Below are 22,574 nucleotides of genomic sequence, written 5' to 3'. Positions count from 1 at the left end.
TGTGTCAATGCAAAGGAAGCTTCTAAGCTACTTGAGGATGTACATGCCGGGACCTGTGGCCCGTACATGAATGGTTTCATCTTGTCTAAGAAGATACTCAAACAGATTGCATCTAGTATGTCCGCAAATGCTTTCAATGTCAGGTGCATGCCGATATGATAAAAGTGTCGCCAAACGAGCTCAATGCAACAAGCTCACCTTCACCATTCGTCGCCTAGGGAATGGATGTCATTGGTCTAATCGAGCCCACTGCTTCAAACGGACACAGTTTATTCTAGTAGCCATTGATTACTTCACAAAATGGGTAGAGGTTGCATCTTACAAAGTCGTAACCAAGAAAGTCGTCGCAGATTTTGTCAAAGACCGCATTGTTTGTCGATTCGGAGTTCCCGAGTCCATTATTGTTGATAATGCCGCCAATCTCAATAGTGATCTAATGAAAGCCATTTGTGAAACTTTCAAAATCAAGTAGAAGAATTCCACAACCTATATACCTTAGATGAATGGAGTCGTAGAAGCCGCCAACAAAAACATCAAGAAGATACTAAGGAAGATGGTAGAGAACCACAAAAAAAAGCACGAGAAGCTACCTTTTGCTTTATTGGGATACCGTACTACGATTCGCACATCAACAGGGGCAACTCCCTACATGTTGGTTTATGGTACCGAGGCTGTCATCCCAGCCGAGGTAGAGATTATTTCTTTAAGAATCATACAGAAAGCCAAACTCAGCAATGCAGAGTGGATAAGGAGTCGCTATGAACAATTGGCCTTTATCGATGGAAAAAGGATGAACGCAGTGTGTCACGGTCAACTTTATCAGAACAGAATGTCCAGAGCTTTCAACAAAAGGGTCAAACGAAGGCGATTTGCACCAGGTTAGTTAGTGCTGAAGAAGATCTTCCCATATCAAGATGAAGCCAAAGGGAAATTCTCTCCCAACTGGCAAGGTCTGTACATGGTTCATAGGGTGTTGACAGGAGGAGCACTCATACTTGTAGAAATGGACGGAGAAATCTGGCTAAAACCAATTAATTCAGATGCAATCAAGAGATACTATGCTTAGATTATTTACATTTCCTCATCTGATGTAATTGAACTACAGTTGACCTGATTCCCATTTAAGAGGGAATACGTAGGCAGCCTTATGGGTTCGGTCATATCATAATAAAATTTCCATTTTTCCCCAAAATCAGAAACTAGGGCAGAAATTTGAGGAGGACACTCAAAATTCCGGAGCAAGTCCAGCCGGCACCATCGCATGCCAGAAAGTCAGAAATTGGTTAAGAAACTGGGGGATTCTCAAAATTCCGAAGAAGGTTCGACAAGACCCATTATCCGCAAACGGTCAAAAGATCATCTGCCAAACTGGGGCAGAATTTTGAGGAGGACCCTCAAAATTCCAATATAAGAGAGCTGTAATGCCTTTGAGATGTGTTACGGTCACTAGTTAATCTAAAATTACTTGATATATCAATACATTTCTAAAATGACTTTATTTTATCAGTAATTGTATAATTTTCGAAAATTTTATTTCCATAATAGTCAGGTATTACCCAGGGGAACTCGAAAAGGCTTTCACAGCAGAGCAAAGCAAGGTCGGCAAACGAAGGCACGAACCAACCTCCCCTCACAAAAACCTACAATTTTTCTTTGAACGTAGGCACATCTGAAGTAGCGATAGCATCCGCAAATATATACACCTAACAAACTCACTATCAGACACGGAATATATCTCCAGCTAAGACATATACTACACTTATTTGCTACTTGCTCTCTGCATGAAGCTAATCCTTGCCTCCACATTTGCATGAGGCTAATCCTTGCCTCCATATTTGCATGAGGCTAATCCTTGCCTCCACATTTTCATGAGGCTATTCCTTGCCTCCACATTTACATGAGGTTAATCCTTGCCTTCACATTTGCATGAGGCTAATCCTTGCCTCCACATTTGCATGAGGCTAATCCTTGCCTCCACATTTGCATGAGGCTAATCCCTGCCTCCATATTCTGCATAAGGCTAATACCTGCCTCCCTATCTGCATGAGGTTAATCCCTGCCTCCCTATTTGCATAAGGCTAATCCTTGCCTCCGTACCTACATGAGGCTAATTCCTGCCTCCATATTCTGCATGAGGCTAATCCCTGCCTCCTTATCTGCATGAGGCTAATCCCTGCCTCCATACTTGCATGAGGCTAATCCTTCCCTCCAAACTTGCATGAGTCTAATCCCAGCCTCCATATTTGCATGAGGCTAATCCCTGCCTCCGTACTTCCATGAGGCTAATCCCTGCCTCCATACTTGCATGAAGCTAATCCCTGCCTCCATACTTGCATGAGGCTAATCATTGCCTCCATATTTAGATGAGGCTAATCCCTGCCTCCGTACTTGCATGAGGCTACTCCCTGCATCCATACATGCATGAGGCTAATCCCTGTCTCCCTATTTGTATGAGGCTAATCCTGCCTCCATGCTTGCATGAGGCTAATCCCTGCCTCCATGTTTGCATGAGGATAATCCCTGCTTTCATACCTGCATGAGGCTAATCCTTGCCTCCCTATCTGTATGGGACTAAGCATTGTCCCTCTTTGCACAAATATTACTCTATTTCTAGTACTATCTATTCGCTTTTCAATCGGGCTAAACTCTGCCCTTCATTTCACAAGACTAAGCCTTGTCTTATTAACATCATATTACTGTATATCATGGGCTGAAATATCGCCAATCTATCCAAAGGTGTCATAGTCTAAAAGGCATCATCCTCATAGCCGGAAAACACCATGCCATGGCCTGAGGATCCCTCAAATTTGCATATCATTATTCAAAGGCTTCATGGTTCGGAAGCACCATTGTCATGGCCCGAGAACATCATTTCATGGCCTGGGAATCCCTCACTAAACAATTCATGCCCCAGGACGTCATCTCTAACCATCCAAAGACAAGCTTCATGGTCCAAAAGGGAATCTGCATCATGTTTAAATTTTCGTACAAATACATGTCCGTAGCATCTTTTATCGGCAGGTGACCAGTGAGAAACCTCTATCCTAGAAGGAGCGACCTCTCTCTAGTTCCTTCAACTATCTCAAACCTTAACCGCTCACCATAGTCGCTTTTGCATCCCGTGTTCGTTCTTGTAATAACTTCATCGGTATATTCTGCCAATGAATCCAGAACTACACATGGTCTGATTCCTATAAGACCAGGGATATGTAGGCAACTCGAAGATCGGAGTCCGGCCTCTATCTTTCAAAACATCCCATCCAGTCAAAATTGGTCATCATTTCTTTACCCGAAAACTCTTTCATCCTTCCCGGGTAAAGAGGGGCAGCTGTTGATACCTAATTTTTTCTTATATTTTTTAATACATATATATACACCTTCAAAATAGCATATATGCATATATAATCATGCATAAGCATTTTCTATAATTTTTCTATAATTTTAAAGGCTTCAAATTGATTTATTTCTTACCTTTTTACTTATAAAATTTCGAATAATTCTTCAAATTATTTTGTAGTGATTTAGTCATCTAAATTCTATATTTATGCCAAAAATATTGTTTAAATATTTTTAGTGCATTCTTATAATTGCATTTATATTTTTTAAGCTAATTTGCATATATTTGCTATACTAGCCCTATTAATGCATAATTACATTATTAATACATAAAATGGTCTTTTGTATTTTTAAAATGTTAAACAACTATTTTTAATCATTTTAGCACACGAAAATATTTTTTTTGGAAATCATTTATTATTTTTGTAAATTATATATTATTGAAAATGGCTATTTAATATCTAGCCTAATTTTATTTCAATTTTAGCCCAATTCCAACCCCTCCCCAATCCCAATACAGTCGAACTAGACCCTAAAATACCCAGTCCAACTTAGGAACACCTACCCGACCCAAAACCCCATCAGATCGTGGCCGTTGGTCCTTTAGATTAACGGCCACCGTTAAAACCTTCCTTTTTTATTCCTAATAACCCCTAACCCTAAATCATTTCTATAAACCCGCCGTCCTGAAATCCTCTATGCTCTCAAACTCTCTCAACCTAACCCTAATCTCCAAACGACGTCACTCATCTATGGCCATCTCCGGTGACCTCTCACCACCTCTCAGGCCTCTGATGGCCTCTCTCATGTTGTTTTTGCCATATCCAGGGCCCTCAAGGGACCAGGGCTAGTGGCTTGCATCTATTGGTCTTTTCTCACCTGTTTCAGGCCACTTAAAAGAAATTCCGATTAAGATCGTCCTATATTAGTTACGATCTATGGGATTCTTAGTATGTTTCTTCATCTCTGTATGGTTCTCTTCGAAACCCTAATTTCTTTTCTAAACCTCCTAGATCTGTACAGATCCAGGATGATTTAGGTTTGTTTTATGTGAGTTTTACAACAACCTTAAGATTCTTTACAAGAATCGTGTGATTTTCATCTTTTCCTAAAACTAGGGTTTCCGGAATTTCTTTTTAAAATTTGTTTGATGATTTTTTGTGTTTAAACTTCTGATTCTCATATATTTTGGCTAATGTTTATGAGTCTGCTACAACCCTAACTCGCTTCTACCAAAAGCCCTAATTTTTTGGGGTTCTTCGTTTGGTTCTTGGATATTGGTACATTTGATTTGTGTTCTTATTTTGGGTCCTTGTGATTTCTCGTGATTTTTTTCCTTGTCCTAATATGCTTCTGCTAAATTTTTTAGTTCAACACTTTCACTGATTCTATATGCTTGATCTTTCTCATCGAATTAGTGTTGTTTAACTTTTTGTTTGTTAAAATTATGTATCGATTCCTAACTATTCATGTTTTACCCTATTTTATATGCCAAACATGCTTACTCTTTCATGACTTTCTGAACCCTTGATTACTCTGAATCCCTTATTAACTGGTTGAATTTGAACACTTTCCATTTAACTCTTTATTCTTACCTCTCTATTCGATTTGACTGAATTGATTGCCTTAATTATTTTTCCCAGCCTTGTTTGTATTTCGCTGATTATTACTGATTTGTTTCCTTAATTAAACTCATGTTCATTTACCCCTAATTACCTATTCTATACCTAAACCTTACTTGATTCTTTTCCTTAAATAATTAGCATACTTTACCGTTGATTTAATTGTCCCTTGATTAAGGGAAGGATCTTGATGATTTATATGTGACTTCCTTGATTTTGCTACTTAATTGATCTCTTACCTTATTTGTTAGGTTTTTGTTTACTATATATCCCCCCCCCCTTATTTTAAGTTCCACACAACAACAAACATTAGTTCAAAATCACTACTTCTTACACTCTAAAGTTCTCTTTCTTTATTGCTACTTGTGATACTTGTTGATCTAGCCGGCTGAAAGCCCAGGCTAGATATTGGAACATCATTTGCTTTATACTCTGCACCCTTTTCTTCAACTGGTATGTCTCTAGTTAAGTTTTGGAATCCAAACCCTATGTGTTTTTCATTCCTACATTAGTTCATCAGTTATGAGGTCAACTTGTATTCCTACTTACTTCTTTGCTCAGTATGTCTAAAATCTGCCTGTTTAATGTATTCTTTAATTCTGCACTCTTTCTTGCCTACTTTTTTACCTAGCATGTCCAAACTATATGTTTAATCCTGTTCATGATATTCCAACTACTATCTATGTCCTGACTATTTACTGAGTCTCTAAGATCCTAAGTGTTGCATGCAGTTTGTGACTATATGTTTCTTCTATCCCTATCCGTGTACCCTAAGGTGGTTCTTATGTACCACAATCTCTTTATCCCCATGTGAAGTTTTGTTTGTTAAGTATTCTGAATGTCTCTTATGACTAATTGATTGTCTGTTGCTTGATACTCTTCTCAAACTATCTTTTATCACCAAGTTATTTCCTGTTTCTGAAAACTTTTATACTTAAGAAGTCATCTCCGTGCTATTTTCAAAACAAAATTATGTCATACACTCTCACATTACTCCTAGAATATTAGGTTCTGCCCCTCTGGCATGTGTACTGCCTTCAGATCTCTCTGAACTCTGGCATATCAGAACTGGCCTTTCCACACTACACCTAAATCAGTTATTGTTTGAGAAAATTCTAGGTGTGAGCACTGCCCGGGATCTTTGAGGTCCTTAGGAAACTCTGACACATCTAGACATGGTACTGTCTATGGAACTTTGCCATTTGAGGCTATTGGAGGCTTGGAAGTCATTTGGGCCTGCTTTAGGCTCCCTATAGTTAACTTCTTCTTTTCTTTATTTTTTTATGTAATTTATACAGCTAGCCTGTAATAATTATTTGTAAACAACATTGGGGTGATTAGTGAAAAGGGGTGGGTATTTATATATGTTGGGTAAAATGGGTAGATACCATTATGATGACTCGGTCAGTTGTCTCATGAGTTACAGCTCTGTTTCCCCCATTTCTGCTTCTTATTGCTTTGTCTAATGGTTCTATATGTGATCGGGTTGATTGGTTCGGGTTCGGAAAGGATTTGGTAAGGTTTGAGACACTTAGTCTCTTTTGGGAAAGCTTAAGTTGGAAAAGTCAACTGGATGTTAACTTATTGACTTATGATTTAGAGGGATCGGATGTGAGTTTTGATGGTTCGGATAGCTTCGGGTGGTGATTTGGGACTTAGGAGCATGATCGGAATATGTTTTGTAGGTCCAGAGTAGATTTAGGCTTGAATTGGCAAAATTGCATTTTTAGCGATTTCCAGTTGATAGGTGAGATTTTGATATAGGGGTCAGAATGGAATTTCGAGAGTTGCATTAGTTCCATTGTGTCATTTGGGATGTGTGTGTACAATTTCAGGTCATTCGGACGTGGTTTGGTTGGGTTTTAGATCAAAAGCGTAATTTAGAAGATTTTGTAAACTTAGGCTTGAATCCGATGTGTTTTGGTTGATTCGGTGTTGTTTGAGGTATTTTGAAGATTGGTATAAGTTTGAATAAGATTTTGGAATATGTTGGTGCTTTTGTTTAAGGTCCCGGGGGCCTTGGGGTGATTTCGGAGGGTTGTCAGAGAGTTTGAGAAATTTGAGAAGCTGCAGATTTTTCTGTTTTGCTATTTCCGCACCTGCTGATTGGGGACCGCAGGTGCGATGTCGCAGATGCGAAGAAAGGACCACAAAAGCGGTCAAGGAGGAGAAGGGCAGGAGCCGCAAATGCGGTTGGCTGACCGCACCTGCGATGATACAGGTGTGGCTACTTGGTCGCAGATGCGATTTTGGACCATTAAGTGAAAGCCGCAGAAGCAGCTCATTGACCGCAAATGCGGTACCGCAGAAGAGGTATCTGGGTCGCAGGAGCGGAATCCCTAGGCCAGAAGGTATATATTGTTTTCTTCGAGAAATTGTGCTAAGTTCTCCATTTTTTAAGACAGTAAGCGAGCTAGGGCAGTGATTTCAAAGGAAGATCGAAGGGAATCAGTTGGGTAAGTTTCCTAAGCTTCATTATTTGGGTTTATGATCATTTTTTCATTGTTTAATCATGATATTAGGGGATATTAAGGAAGAAATTAGGGATTAGAGTTTGAGATTAAGAGACTTTAAAATGAGAATTTGAGGGATTATTTGGACTCCGATTTTAGTATTTTTGGTATGTATGGACTCGTGGAAGGATAAGAATTCCATTGATGTGATTTTTACCGAGTTTCGAGATGTGGGCCCAGGGGTCGGGTTTTGGCAATTTCGAGATTTTTGGTATTAATTGATTATTTTCACTTGGGCTTCGTTCCCTTAGCATATTGTGACGCCGTGATTCTGATTTTGGATAGATTTGACGTGAGTGGAGGTCAATTCGAGGGGTAAAGGCGTCGCCGAGTAGTATTCTCATCGGTTTGAGGTAAGTAACCATTTTAAATCTGGAACTGAGGGTACAAACCCTGGTATTTGAATTGTTTTTGATAAATGCGGTGACGCACATGCTAGATGACGAGCGTGTGGGCATGCACTGATAGGGATTATGACTTGGTCCATCCCGTAGCGACTATTAAGCCACGTATTTGATTTGGAACCTTATGATATTCCGTACTTTAGTCATTTATACTATATTATGGGTTGTATTCCATGTTTGGGGTCTTGTAACGACATGTTGAGACCCTTAGGGGCATTTTTACTGTCTTTCCTCACTCTACTTGTTTGAAAGCATATCCTAAGTCATGTTTTACCTGTTTATTGTTTAAAACTGGTTTTATCACTCTACTTCTTAAATGTGAGGACTGTTTGGACTGAGTTCCCTAATTTCTAATATTGTGCTCGAGAGGCTGTAAGGTTAATGACTGAGAGAGGTTGAGAACCTAATGGTGAGGATTTATACATATATATTATGGATCGAGTTGCACGCCGTAGTGATACTTATATGGATCGGGCTGCACGCCGTAGTGATATATATATTGGATCGGGCTGCACACCGCACCGATATGACGCTTGGGCTGTAGGAGCCCCTCCGGAGTCTGTACGCCCCCAATGAGTGTAGTCGACTATAAATTACGGATCGGGCTGCACGCCGCAGCGACTACTATAATTATTATTATTATGAGATATTAATAAGCCTGAGTGTTGAGAGTGAGTACTGAGTGACGAGAGTTGAGTCATGAGTGACTGAGAGGCTGCCCGGTAGGCCATATTCTGAGTGATACCTTGTCCGAGGGGCCCAATTATGATATTTTCACTAATTCACTCTTCTTTTAAAAGAAACCTCTGTTGAAGAATTGCTAAGTATACAATTTCAAGCATTTAAACTGAAATTGATGATTTTATGATGAAACTAGTTTTAAATTGTGGAATTTGATCTGTTATCCTGTTGTTTATTCATTTATATAATTTTTAATTGGTCGTCACTGCTTTCACACCTTATTTACTTTAGTTACTTACTTAGTTGGCGTACTCGCGTTACTCCCTACACCTTATGTGCAGATCCAGGTGCCCGACTGGTGGAGTGAGAGTCCTTAGCATTATTAGTGGTTGCCGGAGATTGCGAGGTAATTGCATGGCGTTTGCATCCCTGCTTTCCTCCTTCTTATCTTGTTTTTTTCGCATTTTTAGACTTATGATGTATTAGACAGTCGGTTATGTATTTAGAGGCTCTAAACTCATGACACCAGATGTTTGGGCTGTGTTGTCTTATGTTCTATTGATTTCCGCACCTTTTTAGTTGTTTAATCACTTCTTACGAAAAATTGGTATTTAAACTCGTTTTAGAAAATGATTTATTAAAAGAGAAAGGGTTATGATCGATGTTTGGGTTGGCTTGCCTGGTAATGTGATAGGCGTCATCACGACCGGGTATTTGGGGTCGTGACAACCATGCCTATAGGATTTATGTTAATGCATTTGCTATGTTTGCTATACCTTCCACAATATTAGAAACCATGCTTATAGGGTCTAAATGGCTATAATAATAGCAATCATGCTCATAGGGTTAAAATCAGCCTTATGATTAGATATCATGTCTATAGAAATAAAGTGATTGAGTTCAGTTTCGTTACAGCATGTATTTACATTCACCTCACTATAAAATATGTCTTTAAGATCGAAAATCAGCTCTTAACAATTAGATACTATGCCTATAGGAATTAAAATTAGTTCTAGTTAGAATCCTACCTATAGAAGTTCAAATCAGTTTAGTTAAACACATCAGTCTAAATCATGTTTAAATTGGTTTAATTAACTGTTCGTTACTTTAAATGAGTTTTCAAGCACTGCAGTAAATTAATACCGCTAGAAAACATATCTATAGGATCTCAAGTTGTCCGTTTTAAAAACTGTTCATTGTTTTACTGCATTCATAGTCAATATAGATACCATATTTTTAGGATGTCACTGTTATGCGCTTAGGCAAGCCTCTAGGGCGATTTAAATTCTGCAACTATGAGATTGTGCTTTGGTTATATAAAACTGTTCAGATTTAACAGGTCTAAATCAGTAGGCAAGCTAAATAGGATTTTTACACTTTGTCCTAATTCAATACTGTATAATACCTGCCCACCTAGATATCATGTTCTAGGATTTTCTCTTAAATACTTGACCTTTGTTTGAAGACATGCATTTACTTGTTATATTTGTGGAGGTGACTATGAGCCTGTTATTTGTTCTCTTTAAATGCAGTCATAATTGTTATTGATTGATTCCTAGACTTTTATCCTTTAAAACCTTAGGAAGTTCTAGAACTACCCTAGTTAGAGGTCCTAAATACCTCCAGGGCCATAAGGAAGGGGCGGGTAGTACACGCATAAGACATCTGTCAAGGTTATTAGAACGTTTTAGGCTATGACCATAGGGAGGGAATTGGGTAGTAAGGATATGATGACTACGCCCTAATGCCACGTGTAGCCCCTCATTGAGGAGTGTTTACCGGGCATTGTGCGGGGTGATCCTATAGGCTAACCAACCTAGGACCCCTCTTTCCCAATTTCTGATGTTTAAACTTTACTCTTTTATATGCAACCTTGTTCAAATTCTTTGTCTTATTACTTGAGTCATACAATGTCCAAAATATGCCCTTATTTGCAAGTGCGTGTTTAAACTAGTTATTTGTTAAAGGACTAATTCATAAGTATAAGTTCGGTCGGGACCCACCGTTGTAGACCGAGAGGGGTTCCAAACACCTTCCCCTCAAGGTTATTTCGAGATCTTACCCTAAATCTCTGGTAATGCAAACTAGTCCAAGAGTTAATCGCTCTAGGTGCCCTAACGCACCATAATCCGTTAGGTGGCGACTCTTCAAAATACCCAAATTCTCAAAAGGAATGAGTTATTACCCCCCATGAATGTCGAGACCCGGACCCCCCTCTCTCTCCGCGGAGGGGGAAAAAGGGGGCGCGACATTGATAATAATGGAATATATGTAGAAAGGTCATTGAAGTTTATAAGAGTTCACACTAATAAGACTGTTTCATACAGATACAACCAACAGTTAAATATGAACATAATAATGTCATAGTGACAACTCAAAAGTTGCTCTTAGAGTTAACAGACACAAATATAGAGAAGGAGAGCACTTAAATACTTAAACTTTTTATGCTTCGGTTAAATGGTGAAGGATTAAATTATGAACTTTCAGATTTGTACTAGTCAGAGTTATCAAACAACAAATCTCGACTACAACAAAATGCAGGAAATAATGTGTAGAGATAGAGATCACAACATAACCATTAATAGAAAATTCGAAGCCTAGACAAGCATGAGAGGTCATTGAGGCATATTAAGGAAACTTAATTATGTAGACTGCATGGATTCAGAAATGAGAGTCATTAGGTCACATAACAATCTAATCAATGCCTATTAGAGATATTCAGAAACATGACAAATGACGACAAATCAATAATACCTTATCATGAACTGGAGAATACGTTGCTACACTAATGACAAACATCATAAACGAATACACTTAATAGAAGACAACAGCATATTCATGATATTCAAGTAAGATGATCAAAAGAGAAGAGGGTGAAGGTAACCTGACCTTCTCGAGGGCAGCAGACCAAACAAGTATTCCTTCTAATTGCCTAGGGCCCTAAGCTCCAAGCTTGAAGCAGTGAAATCACTCAGAAGAGAAAAACTAGAAATCAAAAAGAAACCCTAGTTTTTATGAAAATCTTAGTATTGTTTCTGTGTTCATGTGAGGTCTTGTGTGTTTGTAGGTGATTCTAGGTGAAAGCAATCACATCCCTATTTATAGTGCCATTTAATAGCTCTAGTGTTTTAATAGATTGAAACGGGAAGTGAAAGATGACGACAAGTTGATGATGTGAGCATAATCGGGTGAAATCGGAAAGAACATAGGGGAAAAGCAGTGTTGAGTTTACCTGAGCACGAGGAGGCCGACTATTGAAGCCTTTGGACCAGCGGCCAAACCCTAATGTCCAGTGGTCACTATGTTTGACCTCTGGACAACAAATAATAATGATGAAGCTAAATATATTGGTCGTGCATGCTTTGACTCGATAGAACACAAGAAGGGCTGATGGATTTTCAAGTTGCATAGTTTAGGTATAGGGTTTCATATTTGAGATTCAAATCAAATTGATGGAAATGGAATGGAAATCAGTGAGATTCACAGTTTATAGGGACAAGATGGATATCTTACGGCTTGATTTGTGACCTTGCAAAAATCTGTTCAAGGTTTTAGGATTGATAGGGCTGATGGAGATGAGAGAAAAGAGAGAGGAAAGGGAAAGAGAGGCGGCACTGGAGGTGGTAAATGATTAGGGTTTAGGGGATCATCTTTGAGTTAAGATTTAGAGATGGAACGGGAGCCGTCGGATCATTTGATCAATGGTTCTGATTGTTTTGATAATTAAGAATTTAGAAATGATTTAATGGGAAAAAATCGATGGCCATTGGATCTCTCTGATCAGACAGTTGATATTGAATCTTAATAAGATTAAAGAATAAGAAAGAAATGGGGGTTAAACGCGAACCATTGATAAGATGGATCAGTGGTCCAGATTCTATTTGTGCTTTCTTTGTGAGTAAGAGAGACGAATAACATGGCACGCTATGATTGGTTAAGGGAGAGGGGCGCGGATCGCCATAGTAGATTAGAGGGGTTGTTTGGACTGGGTCATTTTGGATTGAGCTTGGTTATTTGGGCCAAAATTGATTTAAAGAATAGCCATTTGTGTTTAATTGAGAACTGCAATTATAACCTTTAGCCTCTTTTGATCCCCTTTTATAATTAAATTAAATTAAATAAGCTTAATAATTTGGTAAAATTATAATTAGTATATATACTACTAACTATTTTAGTTAACTATTTATAAATACTTCATTTTTGAATTATAGCACTAATTTCAAAATATTAACATAGTAATCTAATTAACTAAAAATTAAGGAGTAATTCATCTAATTAATTATAAGGCCTATGTGATGTGTATATATAAAAGGATATTTTAATAATCTTAAAATAGTAAATATATTTGTAATTACATAATACTAATGCTAGGTGATTAATTTCAAAATTAATACTTAATTAATTTGTAGAAATAGGTATTTATTTCTAGAAACTACTTTCAAAAATATTTATTGTAAATTATTAAGTATAAGTAAATTAATTTTAAAAGAGAGAGTCAAAATTGGACGTCAACGGTGCATATCTTAGAAGGCGCATTATGTTTTGACTTGCGGATGTTTGGCTAGTATTACGGTGATCGTCTGATTTTGGGTTGTTGAGGTTCAGGTTTTGCTACGTGGCGCAAGAGGTCTCTATGTGTATTTTCTGTAAGATGATGGAGTATGAGTGATGTATCAGTCATTTGAGCAGTGGAGTTGGGATCATATATGGAGATTTTGTTATTCTTGAGGTTTAGAGACTAGATGTTCACGCAGGCAGACTATTCCTTAATTACAGACTATGAAGATATGTTAAGAATTGGATAACTGACGGTATGTGTTATGGATATGTTTCTATGTACTTTGGAAGGTTATTTACTTCTTTGGGGATGATCGAAATTGGTTTGGGGGATATTTGTAAGCCTAATGAGAATGTGTATTCTATATCAGATCGGGTTTGCTTATTCTTAAGCAATTGCTACCGTGGGTATATCATCGGACAGAATGGATGTTATTCGTGCCCTGGTCTATGTTATATGCTTCTCTTTTATACTATGATGGGTTGTGAGGCTATTTGATTATTACACGCATGTTGCAATCCCATGAAGGCCTTTTGGCGATATGGGCGAGATGGCCCTCGTGATGTTGATTTGCTTATTTCACCTTAGTTGTGCTTGCCTTTTCTCGTATTGTATTATTCCAACTCTCCACCCCATAGTTATAATTGTACGCTCTATTATGTTTGATGTTGACTCATGTGTGTTTAGTGAGCACGAGCACCATGGCTCGATAGGTATCCCTATATGGTTTGATATGTTTTGGATCGGGTTGCACGCCGCAATGGAGTTATGTGGGATAACCTTCTTTATGTTTACTTTGTGTGTTTTGTTTTCCCTTTGTGGGTTGAGTTCATAAGAATTATGCTTTGATTGTTATATCAGTTGTACTTGGTGTGTAGTCTTTGTGCCTTATTTTCTTTCTATTTTAGATATATATATGTATATAAGGTATTCCTTGTTTGGTATACGGACCGCGTTATGTGAGGTTTCATGTGGCTTTTGGTGTGACCTGTCAGTTGGACTGCTTGTATTGGGTGACATGAGGTTTTTGGGCTTGTAATTTGCACTATCATATTGGGGACAATAAATGTTGGAAGAATAATATCATATTTCCGTTCAGAATTTGGCAATGGTTCTTGTCGGACGAGAAAGCTCCTTGACTTGTTGATTTTATGGGTGGTTACAAGTTTCTGTATGCTTCTTTTTTCATTAACGGAATTGTGAAGGCCTAGAAAGAGATTTATTTTTATATGAGGAGTATTATCGGTACCGGGTTTGGTGATGAGCAGCTATTGTGGTCAAAGGTTATTGCTATGAGCACATGAGCTATGTGACACATCATGTAGTTTGATCTTGGTAGTGTATTAGCGGCTTGATAAAGCATGTTGTGATTGATATAGTGTGTATATGCGAGAATAGGATCTTAGAACGTGTCCTAGATATTGAAATTTCATTCTAAGGCTTATTGGCTAGGGTTGAAGGAAGAATCTTCAGTCGGGGTCGTGTTTATGGACTTATATGGATCGAGGTAGTATGGTATCGCTCATGGATATGGATATGATGAGTTCATTAAGCTAAGTGATGGCTTTTGAACGACTCTTTGCACGTTTGAGGACGAACGTATGTTTAAGTGTGAGAGAATGTAACGACCTGACCGGTCATTTTGAGTATTAGCTTACCTTTATTTTTTCTGAGACTTTTTCTAACTCTATTTGATGTTTCTTGATTTGCGTGCATGGTCCATGTCATTTTTCAAAAAGTCTATACGTAAAATTTTGAAGAAAATAAAATTTTTGACTTAAAAGAGGCTATAGTTGACCACGGTCAATATTTTTAGTAAGGACCTCGGATTGGTGTTTTAACGATTTCGATAGGTCCGTATGATATTTTCTGGACTTGTACGCATGTTTGGTTGGGGTTCGAGGTGATCCGAGCGCATTTCGGCGTGTTATGTGAAGATTTGTGAAAATGAGTTTGTAAGTTGAAATTCTTGAGTTTTGATGATCGATTCCTGTTATTTGATGTTATTTTGATGATTTAAGGCAGAGAAAAAGTTTATATGATGCTATCATACTTGTGTGCATGTTCGATTTGGAGCCTGAGGAACTCGGATGAGTTCCGGATGAGCTCAATTTGGAACCCACTTTTTGCGAAGTTGGGCTCAAAAATGCAATATCTAGGGAGGGGTTGTTGATTTTGCAAATGCGAAGATAACACCATATATGAGATCTTGTGGACTCAACTTTTGTGGTTGTTTTGTCGCAAATGCAACCAGAGTTCAGCTGTGTAACCTTCGCAAATGGGAAGGACAGACTGCAAATGCGGGATTTTTGTCGCTTTCACGACAACTGTTGGCTGGGCAGTTGTTCACTTTTGCAAACAGTGGTTCGCTTTTGCTAACATCACAATTGAGAACTATGTTTCGCAATTACTACGTCTGTGATTGGGTAAAAGAGGAAAAAGTCGGGATTTAGCTCATTTTACACCATTTCTCAACCCTAAGCACTCCAGGGGCAATTTTTTAAGAATTTTTCTTCCCGAATTTATAGGTAAGCATCTTTACCTAGTTTTCAATCAATTTTAATTAGTTTTTCATGAATTTTAACATCAAATCTATGGATTTTAAAGTAGAAATTGGGCGTTTTGGTAGAATTTAGGAATTTTGTAAATTTGAGATTTAAACCCCAAATTGAGGACAAATTTCGAAATAAATTGCATATCCGGGCTCGGGGGTGAATGGATAATTGGATTTTTATCTGAATCTTGAGTTTTGACCAAGCAAGCTCGGGGTTGACTTTTGTTTTTGGGATTTTGGCAAAGATTGAGCCTTTATGTATTAGGGATGTTTCCTTTAGCATTATTTGACTTCATTAGATGATATTTGACTAGGTTTTGATCATTTTGAGGATAATTTCTATGGAAGATGGTATTGGATTGTGGAAATTATTCCGAAATAAGGTAAATGTCTTGCCTAGCTTTGCTGGGAGAATTTTTCCTACTAATCGATATTGTTTGCTACATACGGGGTTGATGCATATAAAAGGTGACGAGCGTATATGCATGTGCCAGGGTTTCCATGCTCGGGATGGAGAAATTATATGCCTCTTTGTGCCTTTGTTGAACTTGATGATCCCTTAAAATATGCTTCATTTAATTCCATGACTAGTAAACTCAATTATTTGCATTAGAAATCATGTTAGAGCATGTGACATCTTAAAAAGGACTAAATGTGTCGTTTTCGAGATTTGTTAGCATACTTAACTTGATCGTAGTATCAGGAATCTATATTTATACATATTATTGTCATGTTACACGAGCTTCTTTATTCGAGATAGTGATTGGGGCCTTCGGGCTATGTTTGGCGCGATGTGTATTTCTACGTGATTGATATGATGTTGACACGATGAGTATTTCCGTGTGATTTGAAATAAATTGATTTGTGGTTATTACCGTGCAAAAAGAAAGGAAGGAAGTTAGATTTCTGTTATGATCGCTCATTCTTTAAGTTCTTAGATGTATTTCTCTTTGGTTTCTATTGGTGTTTGTGGTTTTGTATAATACTTTCTGCTTGAGTTCCTTTGTAGCTACCTCTGCGTTTTCCCTTTTGGCATGTTACTATTATAGCTATGTCTTTCCTGTCTGTTACTATTACACCTGCGCTTTCACTTGATTTACTTCTATTACATGTCTTCTTCGAATTCATGTCTTTACTTGTTATTAGCCCATACCTATTACATGCCTTTAATTATCATGTGATTACTTGCTAACTGCCTTAACCTGATACATGTCTTCACTCACTACACGCTTTCATTTACTATATGTCTTCACTTACTATATGTTTTTACTTACAATATGTCTTCACTGATTAAATCGATTTACTTGTTACATGCCTTTACTTGCTACCTAATTCCACCTATTGAATGTCTTCATTCGAACCCTGTTCTTACTTGATAAACATTCTTTACTCGTTTCATGTTCTACTCTCTTTTGTTTAACCGGATTGTGTGACTTTTAGATTAGTTGTGTGTTATGCTTTGTGGAAGATTTGTCATTATGTATGGTAGACTAGCTTTTGACATTGGACCGCTCATTCTACGCGGTCTGAGTTGTATTACCTAGTTGAATATCGCGTGTTCGTTTTCTTAGTGTTCCGTTTTGAACTTTTCCTGCATTTGGTGTGTGGTTTCATATGATATTATTGATATTGGGGATCAGGTTGCACGCTACAATAGTGTTTATTGATATTGGGGGATCGGGTTGCATGCCGCAACATTATTCTTTATATATGTGGGATTGGGTTGCGTGCCGCAACGGAGAAAATGTATTATAGTTATTCTTGTCTTTTGATTTATGTCATCGCATTGTGTTGTGAGACTAAGAAGTGTTGATATTTTGGGGCCCTCTATCATTGTATTCTTGTTTCATTCATTACATGTTTATGTATTTGTGTATCTTTCTTGTATTGCTCTTCTTGCTTATCATTTGCACAAATAAAAATATAATTGAGTATCTGTTAACTTAAAGCCTCGTCACTAGTTCATCGAGGTTAGTTAAGATACTTACTGAGTACATGGGGTTTGTTATACTCATGCTATACTTCTACGCCTTGTGTGCAAATCTTGGAGTCGTGTAGCTGTTGAAGATGGAGCCTTGCATCGAAGATGTTCCAGCTTCAAGCTACCTCTTACTCATGATAGTTTACGTCTTAAACTCTGCTCATGTAACTTTCAAGAAGATGGTGTACTTATTCTTCTTTTAGGTTTATAAATCTTAATCATAGTGGCTCATGACATGTCACGCCTCAAACCTGGGCCTGGACATAACACGGCACTCGGTGCCTGACTATATGTGACCGAGCGAACCAACTGGCTGGCTGAATCAACATGTGATATCATAACATACTAAATGCGGAAGATAAACTAACACATGCTGATATACTGAAAGTCTGGATGATATAAATCAAAGTGCGGAAATACTAATACAATTTTGAAACATATTTGCAGGCAACATGGCTTAACATGAAAAGTCTGAGACTCTGTCTAACTGTTACTCTAGTCTATGAAGCCTCTAATGAAGTACTGTAAACACTGACTGTCTGAAATACTGAAGGTTATAGTAATGATAATGCCCCGAAAGAACTGAGGATCACCAAATAGCTGGTACGAAAATCCTATCTCTCGAAATCATCAACATGTAAATCATTACATGCATTGTGAGATGCATGCCTCGAGCAAAAGGGACGTCAGTACATTTGAATTGTACTGGTATGTAAAGCATCTAAAAGAAAGAATTATAAATGCTGAAACTGAAACTAAGCTGATAACTGAGAATTTATAATTGATAACTGAAATGATAACTATTCAAACTGAAACTGAAATGATAACTGATAATTGATAACTGAACTGATAACTGAACTGATAACTGGTAATTGAACTGATAACTGGTAATTGAACTGATAACTGATAACTGGTAACTGATATGATAGCTGATAACTGAACGGTAACTAATAATTGAACTGAAAGGAAGTAAGGATATGAATACTCCCTCTTCTGAATGATGAACAGCCTGTTTATCTGAATATTAAACTGCGGCCTCAGTCCCAATATATATATATGCACAAGCTGCGGCCTCGGGCCAAAGTATACGTATACATAACTGCGACCTCAGGTCAAAAATGCATAAAGCATAAACTGCAGCCTCAGGCCCAAATACAAGTGTTCAACATTCAGGGATTTAAAATCAGGAACTGAGAATCATACTGCAATATATGATAGTAAAATACTGAATCACATTGAGTTACATAATACTGGAATACTGAATAGGACTAGACTTAGACATGTATTCTTGAACTGATTATGAACACTGAAACTTCAACTGTTTATGGCATACTGAGTAATCTATACTAAAACTCGGGGGTATCAAACCCAAGTCTATATTGAATACGCACTGAGCTCACAACGTTCAGAATGAAAGTCATGAACGAGTTATGAAGCTAGAGAATAGAAGCTCTACAACTATTCAAGGAACTAGGCTTAACTATATTTTTTAGGCAATTGATACGTCGTAAAAGAAACGTAGTGTAGGGAGAATCATTAATATTCCCAAACATAGAGAGTTGGCCTCACATACCTTAACTTCCTGCTCTTGAGCATAATACAACATTCGCCAACCCCCTTCAACTTCAATCTATATCAATACAAGTCAAAGGGATTCCGTGTTAGCAATAATACTCATGTTTTGGTCACTTAGGCATTTTCTCAAACACTTGGTGGCATAAAGCTTCATAGTCCTTATTAATGGTGTCTCTATACCCAATAACTCATTCTCTTGCTCCTAGATAAATTCTAAAGTCTCAAATAGTTATAATCAACATTATTCTTTATCACCCATAAGGTAAACAACACCCTTAACCAATAATCAACAATCAACAATCAACAAGCCAAACCTATAATTGTTCATGTTTTTCTATCAAACCCAGCAACTCATATCTCATGAACTTGAGTCAATAATCATTAATCCAATGCTAGAATCAATTAGAGGGTGAAGACATTACCTTTTTGACGTTCAATCTTCTTGAATTCGAGTTCTAGGATTTCTTCTATCAACAATGATGCCCCAAACGAATATCTAATGATATTGAGAGTTTACCCATGTTAATAAGATATTAGAATATTGAAATTAACTTAGAATCACCATTAGAACTTACCTTGGGTGGTGGAAGGACCCTTAGGGAGTTAGGTTTTTGAGAGTTCTCCTTTCTAGAGCAAGTTTTTATGTTTTGGGGCTGTGGGGGACAAAATATAGCTTTAAAACGACCCCCCACTAGCGTTCCCGTGCATTTGGAGGACTGCCCGCGCTACTGACCATGCTAAACGGCAGTAACACTGCCTCAAAATTAGCGCGGTCGCGCTACCGGCACGCATATCGCATACTATTCTGTAAAATGCGTATAACGTTTTACTCAAAGATTCTTTCGAGCTCAATAATACATCATTGGAAAGATATTTCAAGTTACTACAACTTTTATGCTTTAAGTTTGCCCAAATTCCTTACTCATTTTCACTAAAACCTGCTGGAATACAAACTTTCTACAAACTTAGTCGATTTTGTCAAATCTTATGCACCTCACTTTCCATCTTGATTTTGAAATAACTATTTTCACCCATAATCATCCCGATGGGACTTTACATGCCCAAAATATAACCTTACTACTCCTTTAACTCATTCATACCTGAGCCGAACTTAAGGGGTGTTACATGACATGTACTACCAGTCCTTGGGAGGTTGTATAGAATTCTGTCATTTTATCTCTTGTTACTATTACTCTATCATTTGAGTTACTTGTTCTATATTTGGCTTACCTAGCATTAGGAATAGGTTCCATCACGACTAAGTGGTTTTTGGTTCGTGACACACTAATTAAGAAGAACTGAATGCAAGGACATGAAATCAAAAAATTCATTGCAATTAACTTCATCCGAAATACAAAATAAAGAAATGAAATCAAAAACTTCATTCCAAAATACTACATATTGTCCACCAACACAAAAATAAGTACTTCATGTGAATTACTTCTACAAACATTCATCCGGTGGAAAACACAATGCACTTGACTTATTCAAAGGTTCACTTCATCAAGAAAGCCGCAACAAATCCAACAAATAGCGCACATGAAATTATAATGAACATCTTCAGCTTCAACACTTTTTCTTCTGACTCCCTTGCTTTGTTCGCTTCAACAATATTTATAGCCTCTAATGCATCCACTTTTTTCATCTTTTTGTCCCTTTCAATCTTGCACGTATCCAATGCCATATTCAAGGTATTCAGTTGAACTTGAATAACATCAAACTTCGACTTAAAATTGTTAATTATAACCATGGCTCTGTTCGGTAGACGTTCCCAAAAATCACATGATTCATTCTTACACACAATCCAAACAACATATAACGAGAAAACTAATAAAACTGAAATTTAGTTAAAAATGTCAAAATTAAATAAATTTGTAAATACATATTACTTACTTCAGGTTTCGCGCACTTATAGAATCTCCTAGCAGGATTTTAAACAGTGGTTGAAGTGAAGTGTTTGGCAATATATCACCATAAAAGCACCTCCTTTTCGATGAACAACTAGATTCAGACATTGAGTACCCACTTAAAAGGCAACCTTTAAATTGATAAAGGAAAAGAAACAAAATCAAACTGTATAAGTGAATTCAAGTTTAAATAGGGAAGAAACACCCAAATATGGAGGAAAGAAGTTCTTCAATGTAGGGAGAAAATACGATTATGAAAGAGACGAGAGTTTTCATTTAAGTGGGGCTGGTGTAAATTTGTGGGTTATTGTATGGGTGGGTCGGGTCTTAATATGGATGGATATTATTAAGTTGGACCTGAAAGCATCACACGGAACTTACACGTGTCTTCTCTGCTAAAGAAGGGGTAGAAATATTTAAATGTGTGACGGCAAGGACCCATAAGTCCCAATAGTATAACGAAGGATTTAAATATTATAATCAATAATGGTACAAGGGTACACTTGATCATTGACCGTTTTTGAAAAACAGAAAAATTAACTTCTTCCTCAAAGCACTTTTTGAAAAAAAATATACTTAGGAATACTTTTTAAAAGCTTGATCAGACACTAATTGTTATTCAAAAGTACTTTTCAAAATAACTAGTATCTATGAACGTGTGTTGCACGTTAATAATGATACACGATGGTTTTTAACCATTTAAATCATCTGAAAGCTGAAAAATATCATTACATTAGCATAATACGTGAATTCAAAATAAAAGAACATCATCAGAACTTACATCAATTTAGTCGTGTTAGTTAATTACGTATTATAGTTTAAAAGTATTTAATTTGGTGGTATCTTACCGAACACTTCTTTGTAGATGATATTTTTGCGTATGTTTCCTTGTAATGCTTTGGTTGCTCTGCCATAACCATAAATCTTATTGTCGATATTGATATTTTTTTTGTTAGTGCAAAAAAATATATTGCGATAAATACAGTCCAATATTTAGGATGTTTGTCCTTGTGATTTATTTATTTAATTGCACAACATAAACATACCGAAAATTATTTTCACACAAACTTAAATGGATATTCTCTAGTTTCGGAAGATGAAAGTTGAATTCAGAGATAAAAATAAACTTAGAAATACATTGACCGGCATCATAATTTTTGCATGTATGACGTTATTGTCAAAACTTCTATATACAATCTATGTGCTATTACATAAGTTATTCAGTGGATCTAAGATTTTCATTAGCGTGACGAGCATAGTTTTCTTCAAATCAATTTATATGTAACGGAGGATCAATTTTAACTTAATGTATTACATATACGGTGACACTGACATACATAAGAAAAAATAAACTTGACAACAAATTTGTGTGGTATAAGGCCATTTGGTATTAAAGTATTTACGTATTCTTTATGGTAGTAATTATTTGTATCATATTCTACT

General features: G+C 37.1%; 1 protein-coding gene across 1 annotated transcript; it reads left to right on the top strand.

The window, feature by feature from the left end:
• Positions 1 to 553: 553 nt before the first annotated feature.
• On the top strand, positions 554 to 12,187 carry LOC138889839 (uncharacterized). The gene is made up of 2 exons (XM_070173176.1): positions 554 to 878; positions 12,105 to 12,187. Exons 1-2 carry the CDS (start codon positions 554 to 556, stop codon positions 12,185 to 12,187), a joined length of 408 nt encoding a protein of 135 aa, XP_070029277.1.
• The last annotated feature ends 10,387 nt before the right edge of the window (positions 12,188 to 22,574 follow it).

This window comes from Nicotiana sylvestris, chromosome 4 (assembly GCF_000393655.2).
Source record: "Nicotiana sylvestris chromosome 4, ASM39365v2, whole genome shotgun sequence".
In the NCBI taxonomy this organism is placed as follows: domain Eukaryota; kingdom Viridiplantae; phylum Streptophyta; class Magnoliopsida; order Solanales; family Solanaceae; genus Nicotiana; species Nicotiana sylvestris.
This window is presented reverse-complemented; position numbering and strand designations above follow the sequence as displayed.

Bases quoted from the DNA above. Each gene is read 5' to 3' on its own strand.
- LOC138889839 (XM_070173176.1), top strand. From the start codon at position 554: ATGGTAGAGAACCACAAAAAAAAGCACGAGAAGCTACCTTTTGCTTTA. The intron at 879-12,104 runs GTTAGTTAGTGC...AATCTGTTCAAG, and splicing joins ACGAAGGCGATTTGCACCAG to GTTTTAGGATTGATAGGGCT.